The 25,318-nt window shown below is 40.7% G+C and overlaps 3 protein-coding genes and 1 pseudogene across 3 annotated transcripts; 3 read left to right on the forward strand and 1 right to left on the reverse strand.

Moving 5' to 3' along the window:
- The first annotated feature begins 4,888 nt into the window (after positions 1-4,888).
- LOC127789717 (phenolic glucoside malonyltransferase 2-like) lies at positions 4,889-6,518 on the forward strand. The gene is made up of 2 exons (XM_052318671.1): positions 4,889-5,720; positions 5,845-6,518. The coding sequence occupies exons 1-2, from the start codon at positions 4,947-4,949 to the stop codon at positions 6,439-6,441; spliced, it is 1,371 nt and encodes a 456-aa protein (XP_052174631.1). The 5' UTR covers positions 4,889-4,946; the 3' UTR covers positions 6,442-6,518.
- Positions 6,519-10,061: 3,543 nt separating this feature from the next.
- On the forward strand, positions 10,062-17,070 carry LOC127790108 (phenolic glucoside malonyltransferase 2-like). Its single transcript, XM_052319398.1, has 4 exons — positions 10,062-10,182; positions 10,283-10,322; positions 15,180-15,834; positions 15,952-17,070. Exons 1-4 carry the CDS (start codon positions 10,062-10,064, stop codon positions 16,546-16,548), a joined length of 1,413 nt encoding a protein of 470 aa, XP_052175358.1. The 3' UTR covers positions 16,549-17,070.
- Positions 11,422-11,540, forward strand: LOC127791256 (5S ribosomal RNA; annotated as a pseudogene).
- Positions 17,071-20,986: 3,916 nt separating the features above from the next.
- On the reverse strand, positions 20,987-22,609 carry LOC127790109 (phenolic glucoside malonyltransferase 2-like). The gene is made up of 2 exons (XM_052319399.1): positions 21,770-22,609; positions 20,987-21,655 (listed from the first exon to the last, which is right to left on the reverse strand). The coding sequence occupies exons 1-2, from the start codon at positions 22,553-22,555 to the stop codon at positions 21,059-21,061; spliced, it is 1,383 nt and encodes a 460-aa protein (XP_052175359.1). The 5' UTR covers positions 22,556-22,609; the 3' UTR covers positions 20,987-21,058.
- Positions 22,610-25,318: the final 2,709 nt, after the last annotated feature.

A 25,318-nucleotide genomic window follows, 5' to 3' on the forward strand; every position in this document is an offset into this window, starting at 1 on the left:
GTTCGCCAAGGTTCCGCGAGCTCCGCCGGCTTACCTGCAGCAGATGAGCAGCCCTTGGCCCTTTGCCATTTGGGGCATGGATCTAATCGGGCCGCTGCCCACGGCTCGCGGAGGATGCAAACATGCCATAGTGGCAGTTGACTACTTCACCAAATGGGCAGAGGCCAAAGAGCTCGCATAGATCACCAGTGCGAAGACACAAGCTTTTACATGGGATAACATAATCTGCAGATTCGGAGTGCCACAGCAAATAGTAACGGACAACGGAACCCAATTCACCAGCGAGCAATTCATCCAATTCTGCGAGTCAATGGGGATTCAAAAGAGTTTCACCGCCGTCGATCACCCCCAGGCCAATGGGCAGGTCGAAGCAGTCAACAAAATAATCAAGCAGACCCTGAAGACAAAGCTTGAGGCTAGAAAGGGGGCCTGGGTGGATGAACTGCAAACAGTGCTATGGACCTATCGGACAACAGCCCGAAGCAGCACTGGAGAAACCCCATTCTCAATGGCGTATGGGTCGGAGGCTATGATCCCCGCTGAGAATAAAGTGGCCAGCCACCGAAGGGCCACCTTCAGCCCAGATCGCAATAACGAGCTACTGGCGGCTAATCTGGACCTGCTCGAGGAATCAAGAGATGTAGCTCGCGTGAGGATCGCCATTTATCAACAAAGGGTGGCACGATACTATAACAGGAAGGTCCGAATCCGACGTTACAACGTCGGAGATCCGGTACTACGCCTAGTACTGCCAGGAGCACGGGCGGCAAGCGATGGCACCTTAGGTCCTAACTGGGAAGGTCCATTTATCATCAAAGAAAATTTGAATAACGGAGCATATCATCTGGCAAACATGGACGGTCTCCCTCTCCCACGAGCTTGGAACGCAGAACACCTTCGTCCTTACTTCAGATAAATGCAATCGTTCTTGCCTATGCTCCGTCTTTTTCATTACGAATGACTTTCATGATTCTGGTCAGAATTTATGAACTTTCATTGCACTTTATTCTTATTGGTATTCGATTGAATGCCCCCGTAACGAGGGGTCGAGAAGCCATGGTTTACGGGCTGAGGCCTAAATAACCTAGCCGCGGCGCTACGGTCAACGGCTTAACGGAGCATTCACGTTGGTCCCTCCCTCAGGTCGTGGTTTGCGAGCTGAGAACCAATCATCTTGACTTTATGTCATGGTTTGGAACCTACTGAGCAACCATTTCCACAAGTAACCCCGAGCTTGGGTTCGCTAGCCAAGGTCCTTTTATCTTGGCTTAAAGCCATGGTCTGCGACCTACTTGGGTGTTCCCTTTCAGTTCAAATAAAACTTGTAGAAGCCACTGGGTGTTAGCTGAGGCCGTAACGCGACCTACCTGGACACATATCCGGGCCGTACAAGTCTAACGAAATAACAAGCCATGGTGTGTTAGTTGGGGTCACTCTATGACCCGCCTGAACATATAACTTGGTGGTACAGGCTGCGCTTTCACTAGCTGGGGTCCTCCTATCTTGGCTTAAAGCCATGGTCTGCGACCTACCTGAGTGTTCGCTCCCAATTTATTGAAAACTTATTAAAGCCTCAACATGCCGGCCGAGGTCATGGCATAATCTCATACCCTAGCAAACTTTGCGTATTGGACCCTATCAGCTGAGGTCCGTCTTAACTTGGCTAAAAATAAAGCACTCGCGACCTATCAGGCACGCGCCCTGTAGCGAGCTTCTCAGCCACCACATGTTAGACAAGATCACAAGGCCATCCGACTTTACATATATCTCGGGAAGGCTCTCGTTATTTCGTCAAAATATGCCGAACGGGGTTTCCTGGAAATTGCCTAAGTATGAGTGTTCGCGCTGATTATTACAACTATCATCAACGAGCTAGTTAAAGAGCGTTAGTCTACGAGCTGATAAAACTCCGGATCTACCTGGACCTATGTTCGAACAGTTTATTATCAAGTTACATACTCAAAAGTTTCTTATCAGTGAACCTTTCAAAAATACGGGAGCTTTGTTGAAGAAATTTTCAAGTTATACCATGAAGAAGTTACTTTCAAGTCATGATTCAAGAATCGTCATGCCAAAGCCTCGTCAGAGTTAACTTGAATTCGCGAAGAAATCTGAGGCAACGTGCACAAAATGCCAATTTTTATTATTAGAAGAAGCTCACATTACAAAAAAAAAAATACATGTGGGAATCCTAGCTAAGAGGGGCGTTCGGTTCTGCAGAATCAACCTCGACAGGGCGAGCTTCAGTAGGTAGGGTCGGCTGGAGATCGACCTCAACAGTCCCGGCTGGGCAAACCTCGGCAACCTCCACAGGAGGCTCCTTGGCAGTCTCACCAGGCTGAGCCACGGCGACCCCGGATAGCTCGGCCCCGACCTGAGGGGCTTGCGTTGCGACCAAAAACGAGTCAAGGGGACTGGCATCCTCAGCATCCTTCGCGACCTCGGCAGCATACCGAGCCACCTCCTCGACAGCCTGCGCACCAAAGAAGGAGAAATCCATCTCAGGATGGTTCACCCAAAGGGTGTACAGAAATGCCGAGCAGGTGTCGGATCTGGTCTCCCTACACGCCGCGTCCATCCGCTCTCCGACCTCCGCCCTTATATCGTCAATGGTCCTCTTGGCAAGCTCCTCGCATCGGACGGCACGATCATCCGCCAGTGTCCGCTCCTCCTTCGCCGCCCTAAGCTCTGCCTCGGTTGATTTGAGTCGCTCCTCAGCCCTCCGCAACTCCGCCTTCGCTCCATTTAGCTCGCCGGTGAGCCCGGAGTTGGCTTGCTCCCACATGTTCTTCGACCTGCGAAGCTCCTCGTCGAGATCTTTATTCTTCTGGATCTCCATCCTCAGACGCGTCAAGCAACCCTCCACCTCCTTTTGAGTGGCAAGGAGCTCGACCTGGAGATCTTTCTTCTCGCCCGAGAGCTTCGTTATTTCGGCCTTTTGGGCGTTCTTCTCGTCCTCAAGCTTCGCTATTTCGGCCTGACGGGACATGCTCACCGACTGAAGCTGCTCTTCAAAATCCTTGTACTGAGCTCGGAGCTTCACGGCAGCGAGAGAAGTCTGCAAAAGTGAGAACGACATTGATCGACGAAGCCAGAGAAACCACCGACGGCTAACCAACGGTGGACGGCCTCACAAGAAGAAGAAGAAAGTCATGACAAACTTACCTAAAAGCTGCGCTTGACGACTGAATGGGGACTCGTACCAAGCACCGGAAGAGAACGGCAGACGTCTGAAAGCACGGCGATAACGGAGGCCTCGAGAGAGAAAAAAGAAAGCAGGGAGGCAAAGGTTTGAGGGAGTTTCAAAATAGCGTGAAAGAAGAAACGGGTGGACACTCCCCACTATTTATACTGACGGCCTGGTCCATCCCAACCGTCGGATCGAATGACGACTTATCACATGCTCCGCATCCAGCGGCCGCACAACAGCTTGTCGGTCCCACGAGTGTAATCATGCGCAGAAATGGGGAGGGGGCGCGCATTAAATGCGCTGCCGACAAAGCGTGCTGCGTGGAACGACGAGACTTAAGGTGATTGGACAGAAGTCGGAGGGATGGAAGAACAGCTGGCACGCGTCAGTTCCCAGCACGAAGATCGTGCCGCGAACTGGGGGGCTTATGTTATATGTATTTCCCATATCACCCCGCATGGGCCAGACTCGGTCCGATAGACCGGCCCAATCACCCAAGGTCAAAAAGGCCCGGACGACCTCGTCAAGGAAGGTCCAGACTCCACCAAAGATCCGGAACTCGTAAAGCGAGCGTATGGCGAGCTCCCGGCAATCCCCCAACGAGCTCGGAGCAATCGACTAACGAGCTCCTGAAATATCCTCCAGATCGCTGGACCATCCAGGTCACTCGCCTAAAACCTCCAGCTCGCATGAGCGGCAAAGCTGCTGAGAAGTCAGAGGTAGGGTCCGATCACTTTATCTGTAACAGCCCATGCCCCTCGTAATGAGGATCCCACTCCCGGTCTTGCGAAGGCGGTAAGAACTATTTGTCCCCCATTATACAAACACTGTATTTTTATATATTATCTAGATTGTAAAAGCCCCTCAAGAAAAATGGAAATAAAGGAGACCATGAGGGGCAAGGAAGGAGAACAAGAAAAATATAATCAGATACCGCCACTCTGGGAGAATAATCGGAGGGCGGCTGTGGATTAGGCATCGTTCTGGCCGAACCACGTAAAAGATTCTGGTGTACACGCTTGGAACGTCAGGGGGAGGGGTTTTCTTCCTTCCTTCTCGGTATTTTTGGATTGACTCACCGCGGCCCAAAACGAATCACGGTCGGCCGAAATCAAACGTCGACATAATTGGATTGTGATTTTTTATAGATAACGCTTATCTTGATGGATGGTGTTTATCTTGCCCTTTTTAGGGATATAATTTCTTAGGGATGATACTTATCTAAATATTTCATAATCATTTTATAATTAGAATTAGCTATAGATAATTATCTATAGATAATTAGATAATTATCTATCTTTTTTTTTGAAATATTTAAAATAATTTTTAAATGTCAAACTTATCGTGTTTGCTCTTTGTGCGGAATCATCACATATAAAAAATTTATACGTTTTAGTCTAAAAAGATATTTTGAGTTTTTAGACTTATTTGGCTTTTAATAGGTTATACCTATGACACAACAGAGTGTAATAATGGAGTCATGTTGTATAATTAACTATATTGCTATTTAGTAAGTTAATGATTCCTTTTTTCTCTCTCTTTGATTAAAGGGACCATTGACCAAAGCAAATTTAATTTTCTTTTTTGGTGTCTGCCAAATTGATACGTCGTCTTCTCATTGGCCCAATCCACGAGTGGGACCATGGATTAAGCATAGAATTTTCCCATAATCTTATCCCCTACAAAACAGAAGTTGGATTACGTATCTCACCAAGACCAATTACCATCGTTCCTCCACAAATTCTTCTTCTCTCTCATGGAAGCACCGCCAAATCCAGTGAAGATTGTTGAGGTATGCAGAGTCGGTCCAATGGCGCCGGCCTCATCTGCGCCCAGCTCACTTCCTCTCACCGTTTTCGATCTTAACTGGTTGAGATTTCCTCCAACCCAACGCTTGTTCTTCTACGAATTACCCCCTCATCTGGGCACGACCGCAGCTTTCTCCGACACCGTTCTTCCAAGATTGAAGCAATCCCTCTCTCTTACCCTCCAGACCTGGACTCTTCTCGCCGGAAATTTGGCTTGGCCTCAGAGTTCCGACAAACCGCTAATCCAATACTCCGACGGCGATGCTGTCTCGCTCACCGTAGCCGAGTCCGGAGCCGATTTCCGCCATCTCTCCGACAAATCCAGCTTCCGTGAAGCGACAGAGTACCATTCTCATCTACCAGATCTTCCATCTTCTCACACGAGAGTTTCAGTTCTGGCTTTGCAAGTCACTCTTTTCCCGAACTCGGGGTTTTCCGTTGGTTATAGTGCGCACCACGCTGTGGTGGACGGGAAGACGGCAACCATGTTCATGAATTCGTGGGCTTCGATTTGTTCGTCTTCTAATTCCATGGCGGATCAGCCATTCTATGGCCGGGCCTTTCTCTCTGAGGATCTAGAAAGAGCTATGCTAAATAGGGTGCTGAATCACGGCGGACCAAACAACAAGAGTCTCATGCTCATGGACCTGAAATCTCCGGGCGATGCCGCCTTTGTCACATTCCAACTCACACGTGCCAACATAGAGACCCTCAAGAACTGGGTACCCTTGGATTAATTGAGCAATAAAATATTCATTGTTTCAAATGATCACATGTCTATTCCAACATTATCAGAGCCTCCTTGGTTTTTGTTTTGAGCCCTCTAATCCCTATTCATTCTAACAGGTCCGAACCAGACTGGAGAGGAATCAGCAGACTGATGTTCATGTGTCAAACTTCACAGCAATCAGTGCTTTCGTTTGGGTTTGTTTAATCAAGCTCCGTGGAATGCGAGGAGATGAGAAAGCTCAGCTTCTGTTCGCTGCGGATTGCAGGGCTCGATTAGACCCTCCTGTGCCTTCAACATATTTCGGGAACTGCGTTGTGGCTTGCTGTGCAACCGCAGATGTGGATGGCCTGCTGGGAGAAGATGGAGTGGCCATGGCAGCCAAAATAATCGGTGAAGCCGTAGATGATATGAAACATGCAGATCTGAAAGCAGCCCAAGATCTTATATTTGGTAGATCATCATCTCCGATATCAGTAGATGAAGTTTTCACCATTGCAGGGTCACCTCGGTTTGAATTCTACAAGGTCGATTTTGGGTGGGGGAGACCGAGGAAAGTGGAGATGACATCCATTGACAGAACTGGAGCTTTCTCTCTTTCAGATTCTGGGGATGGCACCGCCGTTGTTGAGATTGGATTCGCTCCGAAGAAAGACAAAGTTGCAGGTTTTGCTTCTTTGTTTGCTAGTGGCCTTGAAGCTTTTGGAAGGCCATAGAAGTTGCATTACTATCTAAAGTTAAAATAGTATTTAACAGAAATATATAAAATATGCAATAATAACACTTGGCGAAATGTTATTTGTATATAGAGTTGCTATTATCAATTTTAATGTATTATATATTTAGTGAATTTAAATTTATAAGATGGGACACTTACACCCGAAAGAAAAAGGAGCACCAATTGATTATTTTTGACAACAAATCTCATCGTCTTCTTATTCCTTTTACAGCCGAGGTCATAGGAATTATAATCGAATTGAATCGATTAAAAAATATTAATTAAATCAAATCAAATTAAGATATATAATCGAACTAAAGTGATCAAATTATCAAAACTAATCAAATTTTGAATTGCAGTGACAAAACTGAAATTCTTACCCAAAAAAATCAAATCAAACCTAATAAAATTTTGAATTGCAGTGAGAAAACTGAAATCCCTACCCAAAAAAATTAAATCAAACCTAATAAAGGAAAATTGGATTGTTGGTTCTGTTTAGTTTTTCGATTAATAATATCAAATCAAATAAAATAATCAAAATTCTTAGACTAATACAGTGGTGTGCAAATCAGAAAGAGTAAGAAATGTTAGATCAATGTCCACGTTAGTCTCGAAAGGAGACAAAGGAGGACTAAAGACGAAGGGCTGAGCAAATAAGAGACAAAAACAAAGGACCAACCCTTCAACTTCGGCTCTTCACTTGACTAGTTAACCTTTTGTCTCCATCTCTCCAACTCTTTCTCTTTTATTTTCCTCTTTATTCTCGGTCATTTGTATTTGTCTTTTGTATTGGTACACTTTTGTGTATATCTTAAACTATATAAAAGTGTATCAATAACAAAAATATTCCTCTGAAGCGCATAAAGACGCATGGAAAGATGCAGGATATTTTCGTCATAATACTCTTTATGTAGTCCAAAATGTACAAAAATGATGTACATGTAACATGACTCAAATACAATTACACGTTAAAAATTGGAAATGTAGTTCAAATAACTTCTTTAAAAAACAATTGAAAGCACAATTGACAATTGAGAGAGGAGCAGGGCTGCACTGCACTTAGGTGAGCAGGTCTGCAGGCTTCTTGGAAAAGCCAGGGAGTAAGAGCATCCCCAATGGAAAACCATACTGGTGCTCACCTTGGTGTTAAAATCATCTATAATGATACACCAATTTGATATTGGCACAAATTTCAATACCAAATTAGGTGCTATATTATTCACCAATACTAAATTTATTTTTTTAATTTTATTTTCAATTTTGACTCTTTTACTATAACTTTAAAACAAATTATTCTCTTTATATTCTTTATTATTTTTATTATATTTATATATTTTAATTAATAATTAAAAATATAAATTAAACTATTAGAAAAAATATATCAATGGATATATTTTATTAAGATCTATAAAATAGTATAATTTTGAATATATTTTAAAATATTGAATATATTTTATAAATACCATGTTAATATAAAATGAACTAATTTTATTTATGTGTATAAAAAAATTTTATTTCAATAATTACTTGATAGAAAGAAAATATTCTTAATGCAAAAACTCAATAATATAACAAAAAATAATAGCATTTTCATTAACTTAAATTAAAAATACATGATGAAAATAAAAAAAAAGTTTAAAATAAAAAAACATTTATGGGAAAAATAGTTTGTTTGATTTAAAATATTAGTTGAAAAAATGGGATGGGTAAATAATTAGTTTGATAAAAGTTAGGTGAAAATAATTAATTAAAAAATTAGTTGGAAAATGAATTAGAATAACATATTTTGTAAAAAAATTATGAGAGTACTTATTAATTTTTTTATAAAATGGGACTCATTATTTTGAATAATATGATGCTAAGTTAAATAAATTAATTAATACTAATTAAAAAATTATTTATAAAATAATTACACTAATTTGGTGTTGCGTATATTGGAGTCGATACAAATTTGGTGCGAACATTGGAGATGCTCTAAGGAGATATTGTGAGACCTGAACATCCCGGCCAGAGTCCTTCCCCCCCCTGGCGCCTATATATATATATATATATATATTTATAATGTTATATGAATGAATGACAGCAAAAAAGCTAATAATTTAGAGGCTTGACCAAACAACTTCGTAAGAAAAGATTTATTATAATAAACAGCTCTTGTCCCAAGGGCCTAGTGAGAGGACAGTGTAATAAAGAAAGATTATAATCCCAAATAAGAGTAGGCAACGTCAATTGCCGGCTGCCTCAAGTTGCTATTATTGCTAGTTAAATAATGTAAAGTTAAAAATAGGGAACTAGAGCTGCAGGCGCTGCGCGGGGCAGAAGGAAGGACCGAATCGACCATTGCTTCAATTAGTTCAGTTAAAGGGGCAATAAAAAATTGAACTGATACTTAATAATCGAATTTCTCGCTAACTGACTATTAAAGAATCGAACTTCTGCTCAATCCTAACTGGCAGTCGTGGTCCAACCCCCATTCAATTGGACTTGTGTTCCGCCCCATTGGAAGGGTCATGGTCAACTGTGCAAAATCCCACACAATTGGTTGGCCCTAGTAACTTCAACCATTGTGTACCCAATACAGCATCGTAACCTCCTAATTCGATACCATCACCTTCAGGCACTCGCTTTCCTCACTCCTCATGCAGCATGGTGACACCCAAGCTTTGTTTATGATGCTATGGGAACTTCCGGCCTCAATTAACTCCATCAGAGGACGACCCTGTATGTGGGCTTGCACCCGCATCGTTTGGGAAGTCGAGGCTCCTTTCATCGCATGAAGTGAAACTTCAAGTTCATCTGGATTCTGGAGTGTCGTTTGCAGCGATGTCCTGGTATGTAATCTTCATCGCAATCATAACAGAGGTTCCTGTGCGCTTGCGTTCTTGAATTTCCGTAGGAGAGAGTCGTTTGATGGTGGGTAAAGCTGGGGTTGGAATTTGGTGGTGGGGAAGGGTTGATTTTTGCCAACTTTTGGGCCGTTTACAGGTCTTCTGGGCTCCATCGTGAAGACAGTTTTCTTGGTATTTTGGTACTTGCTTTCGAAAAACCAGGCGAGACCTTGGGCATGGGGTAGAGACCGCCAGTTGAAGGCTCGTACGTCCGCCCGAAGGTGGCCTTGAGGCCACTCACATGGCAACTTACTTGCTGGACTTCCGTCAACTGTCCAGCGCGGGGCAGCAGAAGATCGAACTTCTCGATCGGCGTATTCCGAGGCTGTATGGCTTACCGTTTATTTTTATAGCTTATAAGTTGTTTAAAATTTAAAAGTTATATAACATTTAAATTGATAATATATTTGGATAAATGTATTTTAAATTATTATTTATATAATTATATGTTTAGCTTAAAAAAATTGATAAATTATTCTAACTTAATGAAAAGACAAAAATAGATATGTTGTTAAATAATATAAATAAAATTCATAACAATAAATGTTAATAAATTATATATAATTATTAAAAAAATATATTAATCTAATATTTATGTTTAAATTTAATGTTAATTTATAAAAATGTTAAATATATTAATACAATATACATTAATATGTGTTATATATTGTCGACGTTGGGAATTGGTCGACCGTGATTTGTTCGCCCGTCTTGAGGAAATAAACACGAAATGGGAGAAGAGAAAGCACACCAAGGAGTTTTACGTGGTTCTGCCGGTGTTTCGGCGGCCGGCACCTGCAAGCACTCTGACGCTCCAATCAGTAAGAGAGTAAAGTCAAGGCCATGTATCAGTAAGTCAGAGGAAAAAAACATACCATTTGCTCTCCCCAGTGCTAGCTCATATAAGAGGAGGAGATATCCTCTTCTCTACATGCGTCATGCATTTTGCAGGTGATGGGACTGAGTATTTGGCGTCGGTGAAGGTACCCAGGTGGCTGTGTGTCGACGGGACTCTCATTAATGTGGATGAGATCCGCCATTAATGAGGATGAGATTCGCCATTAATGAGGATGTGATATGCCATTATTGAGGATGTGATCTAAGGCGGGCGTGTAGATACCAAGTAGAGGCTAGAATGATGTTGTTGTAGGCTGATACAGGGTCAGGATGGGATCGACATGGGCCAGGAGATGGGCTGAGATTGTGGGGCTTGATCGGGCCCAGACGACCCAACCAAAGTAATGTCTAGTCTATGATTGTTCTTTGATTGTCTTGTGGTCTTCTTATTATGCGACCTGAACAGTTAGGTTAGAGAGCTGGAAGTATCACTAGGAGCTCGCCCGGTTAGGCCAACAAACTGGAATCATCGTTGAGAGCTCGCTTAGTTCCGCGGTCTGAGCTCGGCTCTCAGCGACGTGTGACCTTGTTCTGACGAACTCGACCTTAGTGCTATTGGGTTTCAAGAGATTGGACCAGCCCGCGGGGTTGAGTCCATCCCATAAGAAGAGGTCCGGGAAATACCCAAAACATATATATAGAGAGAACGGAGAAGGGTATGGCGGCGACGACGACAGAGAGATGAGGCGGTGATGAAGGCAACAATGGCTAAGATGGAGGCGACGACAATGGGTTAGAGGTGACGGGCTGGGCCAATAGCGATGGAGGAAGATGGAGGATGACATTGGATAAGGGACGACGAGAACGATCATGGAAGAGGTAAATGACCACGACAGACGTGGAAAAGGCTACGATAGAGATTGGAAGCTGCAGCGACAGAGAAGGCAAAGGGATGAAAAAAATGGTATAATGTAACAGCATGGGCAACCACCTTCAAAAGGTATGTGGTGATTGCCCAGCCAACACAAATAAGCTCAGGACTCCCCCCAAGCGGACCGATGTGGAATTCGCACACTACAGTACACACACGCCACCTCCTTTTGAAGATACAGTGTTCCCACTGCACGACCCCACCATCGCTGAATCCAGGAGTCGACTCTAATACCAACTGTAACAGTCTGGACCAACATCCTCAAAGATGATGGCCCAATCGACTCAAATAAGCCTAGGACTCCCCTCAAGTAGACCGATGTGGGTGCAAACATACCATCACTAATGCATCGGATCCCATCAGAATTCTAAAGTTAAGCATGTTTGGGTGAGAGCAATATTAGGATGGGTGACCCCATGGAAAATCCATGTGTTGCACCGCTAGAGAAGGGATGGCATGTGTTGCGAATGCCACATCGATTTGCTTAGGGGATGGAGTCTTGGGCTTATTTGTGCTAGTTGGGCAACTTACCTTTGAAAATGGTTATCCAAACTGTTACTGTTGGTATTAGAGTCAATTCTCGGGTCCGGCGATGGTAGGGTTGTGTAGTGGGGACATTGCACCCCCAAAAGGGGAATGACGTGTGTTACTGTAGCGTGTAAATCTCACATCAGTCCGCTTGGGAATGGGAGGAGTCCTAGGCTTATTTGTGCTAACTGGACAGTCACCTTTTGAATGTGGTTGCTCAAGCTATTACAGTTGGTATCAAAACCGACTCTCGGGTCTGGCTATGATGGGGTCGCGCAGTAGGGGCACTACACCCCCAAGAGGGGATGGTGTGTGTTATTGTAGAATGCAAATCCCACATCGGTCTGTTTAAAAATGAGTCCTGGACTTATTTGTGATGGTTAGGTAAACCTTTGAAGGTGATTGCCTAGACTATTATATATAGATCGAGAATATGTGTTTTGTTTAGGGGTAAATTTATCATTTATTTGGTTAATAAAATAAGATGTCAAGAGCTTATTTGAAAAAAGTAAGAGAGCAACTTATTGAATAAGTTCCTAAAATAATTTATAAGTTCGTTAGTATTTAAACTTTTAAATTTGAACGAACATATAATAAAATAAGTCATATAACTTATAAATTAGAAGAATAACTTATAAGTGATCAAACCATAAGCCAAACACCCTCAATCGTACCCGATTGCATCAATTTTGTAAGCTTGCTAACGAAGCAAGAGAAAAGTATAAACAAAACATAAGAAGAAAAGGCAGGTCAACCCCAAAAAGAGGCGGGTCGACCGAGAAAACAGGCAAGGCCCATATGTATGTATCAAATTATATAAAGGTGTGTGCGGCTTCCTTCCTCCCTTCCACTATACACACACACTTGCACGCGTTTACGCAGACACACACGTGTAACTACATATATATTAATATGCGTGGCAACCTTGACTTGCTCCTTCTATCTAGACTAACAAATAAGTCGAGTCAAGTTAATTATATTTTCTGTAATTAAACTGGCCCTAATAGTCTCCATTAGTTAATAAATTAATTTATCAAAGTCCAACCACCGTGGCATGTTGTATAATTAACCATATTACTATTTAGTAAGTTAATGACTCCATTGTTTTATTGTACAGAATCAATGCTAATTTATTTGACATTTTTTCATGTTAGAAATAATTTAACTAATTTTTAATTTGCTTTAGATAGATTATAATCACATCATTAGACCAAAGTCCTTTTCTTCCCTTTCTTTGATTTTGGGGATTGAGAGTTTCCCGGGGGCATATACCATGAATTTTGATGGGATTAAGGTTTGATTTTTTTTGTTGTTGTTATTGGTAAGTGACACCAAATGTTCAGTTTACTCAAATTAATCAAACCAAATAAATTAAATTTGTCACTTCGATTCGATTTTTTTCTTACATCAGTTCGATTCAATTAATTTTTTTTAAAAGTTCAATTTTTAATTTTCGATTCAATCTTTTAATTAAAAGAATCGAACTAACCAAACCGATTGAACTTTAAAACGACATTATTTTTTTATTTATAAAACAATGTCATTTTCTTTGATTGATTTATTTTTCTATCGATTACTTTAGTTTTTTTTAATTTTTTTTATCTTTTATCAATTTAATCGGTTCAATTTGATTTATACGGTTTGAGTTCAATTTTTTGGTTATCGATTAGTTCAATTTTTTGGGTTAATTTGTCAGTTTAATTCGATTTTACTTCTCGATTTGCTTTAATCAATTAATAGATTTTAATCGATTCGTTAATCAAACCAACCATTTGCACACCTCTAATTATTAGTTACATATCATGGAATTATAAAAATATGACTGACCATTTGCACACCCCTAATTATCGATTATATATCATGAAATTATAGCAATCTGAAAAATTTTTGTTGTACCAACTTGTTCATATTAATTAAGTTTTGATGATTAACAAAAGTATTTTTATGATATAAATATTTTTTCTTACTCATACAAAAAAGTAAATTTATTTTTGAATTAAAAGATAATTATTTTTAGATATATTTTCTTGTTTTAATCATTTATGTCTCAAAATTTTATATTTGAATTTTCAAATTTTGAATTAAAGGATAATTATTTTTAGACATGTTTTCTTGTTTTAATCATTTATGTCTCAAAAGCTTATATTTGAATTTTTAAATTTTGAATTAAATCAGAATTATTTTTAGACATATTTTTTCTTACTCATACAAAAAGTAAATGTATTTTGAATTAAAGGAGATTGTTTTTAGACATATATTTCTTATTTTAATCATTTATGTCTTAAAAGTTTATATTTGAATTTTCAAATCTTGATATCTCGTTTAAAAAGTAAATTTATTTTGAATTAAAGGTGAGATATATTTTCTTGTTGTTTGAGAATGTCTAAACATTTTTTGAATTTCAAACTTCATATTAACCCTTTTTTATTGGCTAAAATGTTTATAAATACCCCCCCCTCAAACTCATTTTTTGAGTATCCAATTATATATCCAAAACACCTGAAAGCTCTCAAACGCTCTCAAATAAAACATCCAAACAACCCGAGACTCTTGAAATATTATTGCACATCCACCGAAAAGCCATAAGGCAAAATGAGAAAAGTTTTTCAAGTCTTCTACGACAAATCTCAACTTCTCTATTTGAGATTACAAATTTATTTATTTATTTAAATATTATTATCTTGTATAATTTGTTCTTAATTGCTTATTTGTGTCAAAGTGTGGATAAATTATTTATAAACATTTAAGTTATTATTGAAGATTGTATAAGTATCTTAGATTCGTTAAAATCTAGGTGAATCTAATTTCCAAGGTAAGATAGGGAGAAAACCTTGGTATAGTGGTTGCCTAGAACCTATTGTAATCTAAGAGTGTGTTTGATTACACACATTTACCATGGAAAATATATAATTATTACACATTTTTTATGGAAAATAATCAAACACTTTTAATTTTTCTATGAAAAAATATGTATGGTACAAGCATTTAAAGGTTCTTTCCATGAAATTCATTTTTCAAAGGGGTGGGGTGGTTTTTGTTTTCTAGGCAATTCTAGGTAATGCAATCAAACACAGCTTAAGTGTGTATCTAGTTTCCAATGTTAGCTAGTGTGAAAATCTTGGTGATTTTGATTTAGTGGAACCCCAATGGTGGTTAAACTTTGGAAGAGTAGATTAGGTGTGTGTGAAAATACCGAATCACTATAAATTATATTGTAGTTCATATTATTTATTTTTCTTATATCGTGTGGCTTACATTTATTATTAATCTTAAACATAATTTATTATATTTATCAAATATATTTTTCAATAAAATTTTTAATCAATAATATTTATTAAAATTGAGAAAAATTTTAATCACTCAATTCACCCTCTCTTCAATGGTCATACCCTAAGGGACCAACAGTTTTCATATCTTATGCTTTACATGCATCATTATGGATATATGGCTCTAGACTCTTATGTTTTTTACAAGACGTGCGGAGAAGAATTCATAATTAATTCAAAATAAATAGATACAATCGTTTTTAACCTATTCCCTTAAAATAAATAGATTTCCTCCAACCCAACGCTTGTTCTTCTACGAATTACCCCCTCATCTGGGCACCACCGCCGCTTTCTCCGACACCGTTCTTCCAAGATTGAAGCAATCCCTCTCTCTTACCCTCCAGAGCTGGACTCTTCTCGCCGGAAATTTGGCTTGGCCTCAGAGTTCCGACAAACCGCTAATCCAATACTCCGACGGCGATGCTGTCTCGCTCACCGTAGCCGAGTCCGGAGCCGATTTCCGCCATCTCTCCGACAAATCAAGCTTCCGTGAAGCGACAGAGTACCATTCTCATCTACCAGATCTTCCATCTTCTCACGCGAGAGTTCCAGTTCTGGCTTTGCAAGTCACTCTGTTCCCGAACTCGGGGTTTTCCGTTGGTTACAGTGCGCACCACGCTGTGGTGGACGGGAAGACCGCAACCATGTTCATGAATTCATGGGCTTCGGTTTGTTCGTCTTCTAATTCCATGGCGGATCAGCCATTCTATGGCCGGGCCTTTCTCTCTGAGGATCAAGAAAGAGTTATGCTAAATAGGGTGCTGGATCAAGGCGGACCAAACAACAAGAGTCTCATGCTCATGGACCTGAAATCTCCGGGCGATGCCGCTTTTGTCACATTCCAACTCACACGTGCCAACATAGAGACCCTCAAGAACTGGGTACCCTTGGATTAATTAAGCCATAAAATATTCATTGTTTCAAATGATGACATGTCTATTCAAACATTATCAGAGCCTCCTTGGTTTCTGTTTTGAGTCCTATATTCATTCTAACAGGTACGAGCCAGACTGGAGAGGAATCAGCAGACTGATGTTCATTTGTCAAACTTCACAGCAATCAGTGCTTTCGTTTGGGTTTGTTTAATCAAGCTCCATGGAATGCGAGGAGGTGAGAAAGCTCAGCTTAGGTTCGCTGCGGATTGCAGGGCTCGATTAGACCCTCCTGTGCCTTCAACATATTTCGGGAACTGCGTTGTGGGTTGCTGTCCAACCGCAGATGTGGATGGCCTGCTGGGAGAAGATGGAGTGGCCATGGCAGCCAAAGTAATCGGTGAAGCCATAGATGATCTGAAACATGCAGATCTCAAAGCAGCCCAAGATCTTATATTTGGTAGACCATCATCTCCGATATCGGTAGATAAAGTTTTCTCCATTTCAGGGTCACCTCGGTTTGAGTTCTACAAGGTCGATTTTGGGTGGGGGAGACCGAGGAAAGTGGAGGTGACGTCCATTGACAGAACTGGAGCTTTCTCTCTTTCAGATTCCGGGGATGGCACCGCCGCTGTTGAGATTGGATTGGCCCTGAAGAAAAATAAAGTTGCAGGTTTTGCTTCTATGTTTGCTAGTGGCCTTGAAGCTTTTGGAAGGCCATAGAAGTTGCATTACTATCTAATAAAGTTAAAATAGTATTTAATAGAAATATATAAAATATGCAATAATAACACGATGTCTCATATATAACACTTGGGGAAATGTTATTTGTATGTAGAGCTGTTATTCTCAACAGGTTTGGCGATTGATTTAGGCCAATACACTCGTCAGATTTGGTGATCGATTTAGGCTAAGCTACCTTTGTCATCTTTTCTCCACAACAGTCCTCTCAATGCTGGACAAGATCAGAGTAGACGTGGCAAAAGATGAAATCAGCGGGAGAAGATAATTCGCAGACGCGACAACCAACAGACTCGAAGAAGACAAGTTGCAGATGTGACAAAAAATGAAATCGGGGCAACACCTACCAAATCCGACAACGGCGGTGACCAACAGAGGCATCGCCATGACCAGAACGAGTGACGTGTTGTTCATCATCTTGCACAAATAAATTTGGATTTGTGATTTTTAATTTTTTTTTATTTATTTGTATATTGGATGAGTGATATTGTACCTGGTTATTGATTTGTCTATTTGATTATTAATTTTATTATGTGTGTATTTGATTATTAAAATTTAATATTGTAATATTAATTAAATAATATATTTTTATAATAGTAAAAATTATAGGTTAGGTAAAATAAATATAATTAAAATTTATTATTAAATAAATAAAATAGTGAGCTAAATAAATGAAAGAATAGAAAGTGTGGATGAAATAAATATAATTTTTAATTGAAAATTAAAATAAAAAGTTAATTATTTATAATCTAATAAGTAGCAAAATAAAGAATTAGAGTCAGCCCTATATAGTTATTAAATTGAATTAATAAAATAGGGCACTTAAACCCGTAAAGAAAAATATATTAACTTGTGTTCTGCGCCATTCGAAGGTCATGGTCAACTGTGCAAAGCCCACACAATTGGTTGGCCGTAGTAACGTCAACCATTGTGTACCCAATACAGCATCGTAACCTCCTAATTCGATGACCCAAAATTCTACTGGAAATTCACAACCTTGCAGCCAGATGAGATAGTGACGCTGTGAAACCGTCCCATACATTGAATCTTCTCACCATTCGCTACCATCACCTTCAGGCACTCGCTTTCCTCACTCCTCATGCAGCATGGTGACACCCAAGCTTTGTATATGATGCTATGGGAACTTCCGGCCTCAATGAACTCCATCAGAGGACGACCCTGTATGTGGGCTTGCACCCGCATCGTTTGCGAAGTCGAGGCTCCTGTCATCGCATGAAGTGAAACTTCAAGTTCATCTGGATTCTGGAGTGTCGTTTGCAGCGATGTCCTGGTACGTAAATTTCATCGCAATAGTAACAGTGGTTCCTGGTGCGCCTGCGTTCTTGAATTTCCGTAGGAGAGAGTCGTTTGATGGTGGGTAAAGCTGGGATTGGAATTTGTTGGTGGGGAAGGGTTGATTTTTTCCAGCTTTTGGGCCGTTGAGGGCTGTACAGATCTTCTGGGCTCCATCGTGAAGACATTTTTCTTGGTATTTTGGTACTTGCTTTCGAAAAGCCCAGGGGGTACGTCCGCCAGTTGAAGGCTCGTACGTCCGCCAGTTGAAGGCATGGGGTAGAGACCGTACCCGATTGCATCAATTTTGTAAGCTTACTGACGAGCCATGTGTAAAGGGACAGGATAAAAGTAAAAACTAAAAATAAAAAGACAAGGCGGGTCGACCCCATATGGGTCGACCGTGAAAACGGCAACAGGCAACAGCCATATGTATTATATTATATAAAAGGAAAATAATATTAGTATATTATTTTATATATTTTAGGCTATATAATGATACTAGTGTATATTTATGTCTAAAGATATAGTGTAAATAATATTAAGATTAAAATATAATAATATTTGTTAATATTACAAAAAAAATTATAAACATTAAACAAAAAATAGAAATTAAAATTATTATATATTTGTTAACGTTTTATAATAAAAAAATACTAAATCTATATAATAAAGCACATTAGCAAGTACTCTATTAAATAAATTAAATTAAAAATTAAATATCAAACAATACATATCAGCCATCATTGGGGACCTTTGGAGCCCCCAACAACGGCCGGTTGGGGGCCTGCAGGTCATCTCAGACTGCCATCGCGCCCCTGCCAACCCTCGCAACGCATCGCCCCCATCCGCATGCCCCCTCACCCGCCGTTGACCCTCTCTTCCCCCCCTTACGCTATCACAACTATCGATGGCGTTGGGTGAGTGGGTATGTGAGAGAGAGAGAGGGGGGCAATAAGTGAGGGAGTAAGGAGAAAGGGTGCAATAGAAAAGGAGAAAGAAGCAGTGAGTGAGTGGTCGTCGCACCCGTAGGCCTCCCACTTGCTGTCGTCCCTCCCACCCCTTTTACCGCCATCGCACTTGCCTGTCCTCCACTCGCCGTCGACCCTCCATTCCCCCACCACTGTCGCACTTGTCAATGGCGTGGGTAGGTAGGTCTGTGAGAGAGAGGGAGAGAGAGAGAGAGAGATAGGCAATGAATGAGAGAGTGAGTGGTTATCGTACCCCTACCCACAGTCGACCCTCCCTTCCCCCACCGTCGCTACACTTGCTAATGACATGGGCGGGTGGGTTTGTGAGAGAGAAAAAGAGAGATGGATAAACAGAGACAGTAAGTTCGGTTCAACGAGAGATTGACCAAATTTACAACATATACATGCATAAACCACAAACCAACTTTTCATTTCAGGATCTCTCATTCTCTCTTTTCAATGAGACATTGACCAAATTTTGAAGCTTCCAACAGAATTTTCAGCACATTAACTGGAAATTATAATCAACTAAGTTTGGTTCAGCAAAACATGGTATTATTCTATTAAGTATTTTCAGCACAACATTTCTTTTCTTTTCTTTTATTTTTCTTTTATTTTTTTCTCCTTCTCCCTTCATCTTCTTCCTGCAACGCACGGCCAACGCCCCACCGCCGCCATCAGCCGTTCGCTGCTGCGGGGCACCTCCCGTGCCTCTGCCTACGCGCACAGACTGCCATCGCCGTTCGCCGCATCCGATCGCCATTGGTCGTGCGTCCGACCGTCGTACCCAGCTTGCTGCATGCTTAAGACTCCATTGCTCTCTGTAATGTATATATATAGAGATAGACAGATGGGGTTTGCCTGTGTGTATGAAAGAGGGATTGGTGGGTGGGAGGGAGAGAGAGAAAGAAATAAGGGGGCCTGGAGACGGGGATGGGTGGGTGGGTGGGTGGGCTAGGTAGCACGGAAACGGAAAATGATACGTTTCCGAAACGAAACGGAAACGTTGAAACGGTATTTTTCTAAAAAGGTAGGAAACGGAAATGCGGGGTAAACTGTAAATTTAAAAATATTGGAAAAGTTTTGTAAATATAATTTCTAAAATAATAAATTATAAAAAATGATTTAAATATAAAAATTTATTTTCAGTAATATGCAATGTGCCATAAAATTAATTTTATTTTGATATAAATAAATTAAAAACAAAATACCAAACAAAAATTAAATAAAGAACATAAAACACTCAAAAAACGTACACAACTCCAACCAAACATGGCCCAATTGGTTGTCTACGCCCAAATTCAATCGCATTTGCGAACAGCTTGCAATCCAATGGGCGACGCGTACTGCTCGAAGTCTCAAGACTGCAAGAGAGCGATGGAGGACCGGAAGTGGTGTTCAACCACTCGGGCGGGGATAGGTGTGCTCGGAATGGAAGACCTTCTCCAACGAGTTCGCCGACAACGACCCCGTCCTTGTCGGCGGCCCGACGAACCCGCTCCTCACCGATGGCGGCCTCTCCACCATCATATCCAAGCCCAACGACATCACATCTGACTTCCTATCCTGTTTCCTCGGTCGCTGGCAGAACCGTGGCTCCAACCCCAAAAAGAAGAAGAAGAAGAAGAGAGAGAGGGGAAATGAGGGGGGTTCGGTCGACCTTGGGGATGCGTTGGGCGTGGCCGCTCGCCGCTGTTGCTTGAATCAGAGACGCGTTTCCATTTAGTTTTAGCGAATTGCGAAACGACCCCAAAACGTTTCGTAATTTGCAAAAATGGCCCGAAAATTGTTTCGGGCCGCCTTCGTCGTTTCCAAAACGAGAAACGGTTCGAAAACGCCGAAACAGCATTCCAAACGCATTTTCGTGCAATTTAGTAGGTGGGTGGGAGGGAGAGAAAGAAAGACAGAGGGAGAGAGACAATAAGATTTTTAATAATTGTTGTCAGGCTGAAAAATTTTTAATCACGGCCATTAATCTATCATAACTAATCTCAATCGTCAAAATATTTATAATTTGAGACAATTCAAAAATTGTTCTCCCTTATTATATAGATATACCAAATTCACATGAGAGAGAGATTTATAATTTGAGACAATTCAAAAATTATTCTCCCTTGTTATATAGATATACCAAATTCACATGAGAGAGAGAGAGAAAGTTGCTATATTTGGTAAAAAGAGTTGCTGTCATCGTAGTTTTAATTTAATTTTAGATATAAATGCGACTTCTACGGCCTTCCAAAAGCTTCAAGGCCACTAGCAAACAAAGTAGCAAAATCGGCTACTTTGTCTTTCTTCAGAGCTAATCCAATCTCAACAATGGCGGTGCCATCCCCTGAATCTGAAAGAGAGAAAGCTCCAGTTCTGTCAATGGATGTCACTTCCACTTTCCTCGGTCTCCCCCACCCAAAATCGACCTTGTAGAACTCAAACCGAGGTGACCCTGCAATGGTGAAAACTTCATCTACTGATATCGGAGATGATGATCTACCAAATATAAGATCTTGGGCTGCTTTCAGATCTGCATGTTTCAGATCATCTACGGCTTCACCGATTACTTTGGCTGCCATGGCCACTCCATCTTCTCCCAGCAGACCATCCACATCTGCGGTTGCACAGCAACCCACAACGCAGTTCCCGAAATATGTTGAAGGCAAAGGAGGGTCTAATCGAGCCCTGCAATCCGCAGCGATCAGAAGCTGAGCCTTCTCATCTCCTCGCATTCCACGGAGCTTGATTAAACAAACCCAAACGAAAGCACTGATTGCTGTGAAGTTTGACAAATGAACATCGGTCTGCTGATTCCTCTCCAGTCTGGTTCGGACCTGTTAGAATGAATAGGGATTAGAGGGCTCAAAACAAAAACTAAGGAGGCTCTGATAATGTTGGAATAGACATGTGATCATTTGAAACAATGAATATTTTATTGCTCAATTAATCCAAGGGTACCCAGTTCTTGAGGGTATCTCTATGTTGGCACGTGTGAGTTGGAATGTGACAAAGGCGGCATCGCCCGGAGATTTCAGGTCCATGAGCATGAGACTCTTGTTGTTTGGTCCGCCTTGATTCAGCACCCTAGTTAGAATAGCTTTTTCTTGATCCTCAGAGAGAAAGGCCCGGCCATAGAATGGCTGATCCACCATGGAATTAGAAGACGAACAAATCGAAGCCCATGAATTCATGAACATGGTTGCGGTCTTCCCGTTCACCACATCGTGGTGCGAACTGTAACCAACGGAAAACCCCGAGTTCGGGAACAGAGTGACTTGCAAAGCCAGAGCTGGAACTCTCGCGTGAGAAGATGGAAGCTCTGGTAGATGAGAATGGTACTCTGTCGCTTCACGGAAGCTGGATTTGTCGGAGAGATGGCGGAAATCGGCTCCGGACTCGGCTACGGTGAGCGAGACAGCATCGCCGTCAGAGCATTGGATTACAGGTTTGTCGGAATTCTGAGGCCATGCCAAATTTCCGGCGAGAAGAGTCCAGGTCTGGAGGGTAAGAGAGAGCGATTGTTTCAGTCTTGGAAGAACGGTCTGGAAGAAAGCCGCGGTCGTGCCCAGATGAGAGGGTAATTCGTAGAAGAACAAGCGTTGGATTGGAGGAAATCTCAACCAGAGAAGATCGAAAACGGTGAGAGGAAGTGAGCTGGGCGCAGATGAGGCTGGCGCCATTGGACCCACTCTGCATACCTCGACAATCTTCACCGGATTTGGCTGTGCTTCCATGAGAGAGATTAGAGAAGAAGAATTTGTGAAGGAATGATGGTAATCGTTATTGGATTGTAGTTTGATTTGGCTGTGCTAATTGGTTTTGATGAGATTACTTAAATAAGCCAGCCAGCCAGCCAGCTGGCAGAAAATTAGCACGTGTTAGTGGCTGGGTTGTGATGTATAGTTTTGTGGAGGAGGATAATAGTGAACGTGGTGTTGCTGTAAGGTTATGAAGAAGAAATATATATATAACTGGGCACAGAGCTAATTTGCCAGCTCGAAGATTCCATCCAAGCAAAACAGCAGCAAGTACTGCAAGTCCAACGAGAAATGCACGAAATGTTTATTCGCGTGCAATCGCAGTGAAGAACTGACCTTGAGGAGGAAAGGAATGAAGGGGCGTCGTCTCACCATACAGCCCGCGCACCGCCTAGCCATGCCACAGTCTCGTGTCGACGGCCTGGGGAGGGGGGATAATCTTAGTCTTTAGTGGGTGGTCTCAGGCATGACCCTTGTTAGCAATTCGGGATCGAAAAAATTTGAAACGGTAAAAATATAAGTATAGTTTGACTTGATATATTTTAAATACGGTTAAATATTATAAAAAAAATTTGGAATAAAATTAATTTGTGTTTAATATATTTCAATTGAATAAACTTGGCAATAAAAATTCGACATATTATATATATATATATATACACAAATATCTTTTTGATAAACAAGCAAACAATTTATTAAACACAAAAATATAATTCTATATTTTTACAAATATTACCAAATGAAAATTGTTAAGGTGATCCATTCATATATGCACATAAATATATTTTTATTAAATAAGTAAGCAACTAATTAAACACAAAACATTATTACATATTTTCACTCTGGTTGATAAAAATGAAATGAAGACTGAACTTAGGGTGCGGGGTGGGTGGAAAGTGAGATGAAATTTCAATTATATAGAATTTTAATTCTCATCTCATCTTCTAAGAATTCTAATTCCTTGATTTCATGGAAAATCTTCATTTTTTCAACTAAAATGGAATTCGAATTTTATGAAAAAAAAAATTGTTTAATAAAATTTCTTAAAATTTGAGTAAAAAATAAATTTTACCCTTATTTTTCATTCTATTAAACGCATCCTTAAGTAAAATATAATAGATCAATAAAAGCTCCCAGGGCACAGCCAAGTGGTAAAGAAGGGGGTTGTAAAGATATAGTCATGCTAAAGCTACTAATATGAGATTGATTCCTAGGGAAAGTAATTCCTTCTGAGAGTGGTTCTTGGTAAGTGTTAGTGGACATAACCTCAAACTCTGACCACTTGAATATATCTCTCGTTTTACCTCTCTTGTAATGATTCATGGGGGAGTTTGGTGATGGGTGTGAGTGATGACACGTAATAAAAATATATATATATATATATATATCAATAGAATTGAGAATTGGAGATCCGTTTGCACTCTGCAGGTGAGTTGCATGGGGACTCGGGAGAAGCACAGTAGCACAAAACATGGGCATGGCATGGCCCGCATGGGAATAGGTGCCGCTTGCACATGGGAGATGGGAATTGGGAACATAGTTGCATGAAAATAAGGTATTTAATTTAGTCTGCTGACTCTGCTCTGCAACACATGGACGCATGGGGATCATATGCTGCAGTCTTTGCATTATAAGTGGGCCCACTGCGTACACAAGTAATTTGAAGCATACGAATTTTGCTGCCGAATTTTAAAAAATTCGATTCATACGTGTTTTATATTTTTTAAATTTAAAATACATAAATTAATCTGAATATTTTAAAAATATATTAATATAATATTTTTAATAAAAATATAAAATAATTCATATATAATGTGCGAATTATTCACGTATTTACTAATAAGGGGCATGACACTCCCAATCTTCCATCTTATTTAATTAAAGTGTCTTACCTTATTTATTATTATATATATATATAACTTATCGCCCATATCTTTCACCTTTTTTATATATTAATATTTATATATGTATATTAGTAAGATGAGAGTAGGGTTGCAATCGAGTCGAGGTTCATTCTCGAGCTCAAGTTCAACTCGACAAAGGCTTAGAGTTATAAGCAGTCGTAGGCAGTCGCTTTCATCGGAAAAGGCAGACGATCGCAAGCACGAAGGTCATCGCACGTCAACCGATAGGAGGAAGATGGATAACAGGTGTCAGTCACGTCACAACCAATGAGTAGTGAAGGAGGAGAAGCCGTTGGTCATCCCTGCCCCTGCAGTGTCGGAAGATGAGAAGAAAAGGAATAGAATAAGGGAATGTGCCTACTAATTGTTGTCTGTTGCTTGCTCTGGAAAAGAAAATGAAGGTACAACTGCGATAGGAATGGGAGGAGAGGGGAGATGAGAGAGAGCAAAATGGAAATAGAGTTTCTTGGAGATCGCCCCCCACTAAAAATCTAAGGTGATCTCCGATGCATGGGGTAAATCTTGCTAAGCCAAAATTTGCAGAGAAAATTGTTAAAAATCATCTCTAATGGGCCTTCATATCTGTCTTCTCCATTCCCAAATTTTTATTGAACTTCAAATGGCTTGCTAGAGTTGAGGAGTGAAAATATGCTCATCAACTCTATTTCTCCAACGACTCTTTGTTGCAGATATGATTTGAAGAAGACGTTGGCAATGAGCAACAGCAATGACTATTGCTAGTGGCGATAAGGAGAGACAATAGCAGCAGCAGATACCAGCAATGACGTCGAGCAGAACGACGGTTGGATCTAGTGTCGACAATAAGGAGCAGGTC

This window comes from Diospyros lotus, chromosome 14 (assembly GCF_014633365.1).
Source record: "Diospyros lotus cultivar Yz01 chromosome 14, ASM1463336v1, whole genome shotgun sequence".
In the NCBI taxonomy this organism is placed as follows: domain Eukaryota; kingdom Viridiplantae; phylum Streptophyta; class Magnoliopsida; order Ericales; family Ebenaceae; genus Diospyros; species Diospyros lotus.

What these genes read in the sequence shown, in the direction of transcription:
- LOC127789717 (XM_052318671.1), top strand. Translation starts at nt 4,947, where the DNA reads ATGGAAGCACCGCCAAATCCAGTGAAGATTGTTGAGGTATGCAGAGTC. An exon ending in TAGAGACCCTCAAGAACTGG is followed by an intron (nt 5,721 to 5,844) that starts GTACCCTTGGAT and finishes TCATTCTAACAG; the next exon opens with GTCCGAACCAGACTGGAGAG.
- LOC127790108 (XM_052319398.1), top strand. Translation starts at nt 10,062, where the DNA reads ATGGGAGAAGAGAAAGCACACCAAGGAGTTTTACGTGGTTCTGCCGGT. An exon ending in AAAGTCAAGGCCATGTATCA is followed by an intron (nt 10,183 to 10,282) that starts GTAAGTCAGAGG and finishes TGCATTTTGCAG; the next exon opens with GTGATGGGACTGAGTATTTG. An exon ending in GCGTCGGTGAAGGTACCCAG is followed by an intron (nt 10,323 to 15,179) that starts GTGGCTGTGTGT and finishes TAAAATAAATAG; the next exon opens with ATTTCCTCCAACCCAACGCT.
- LOC127790109 (XM_052319399.1), bottom strand. Translation starts at nt 22,555, where the DNA reads ATGGAAGCACAGCCAAATCCGGTGAAGATTGTCGAGGTATGCAGAGTG. An exon ending in CAAGAACTGGGTACCCTTGG is followed by an intron (nt 21,656 to 21,769) that starts ATTAATTGAGCA and finishes TCATTCTAACAG; the next exon opens with GTCCGAACCAGACTGGAGAG.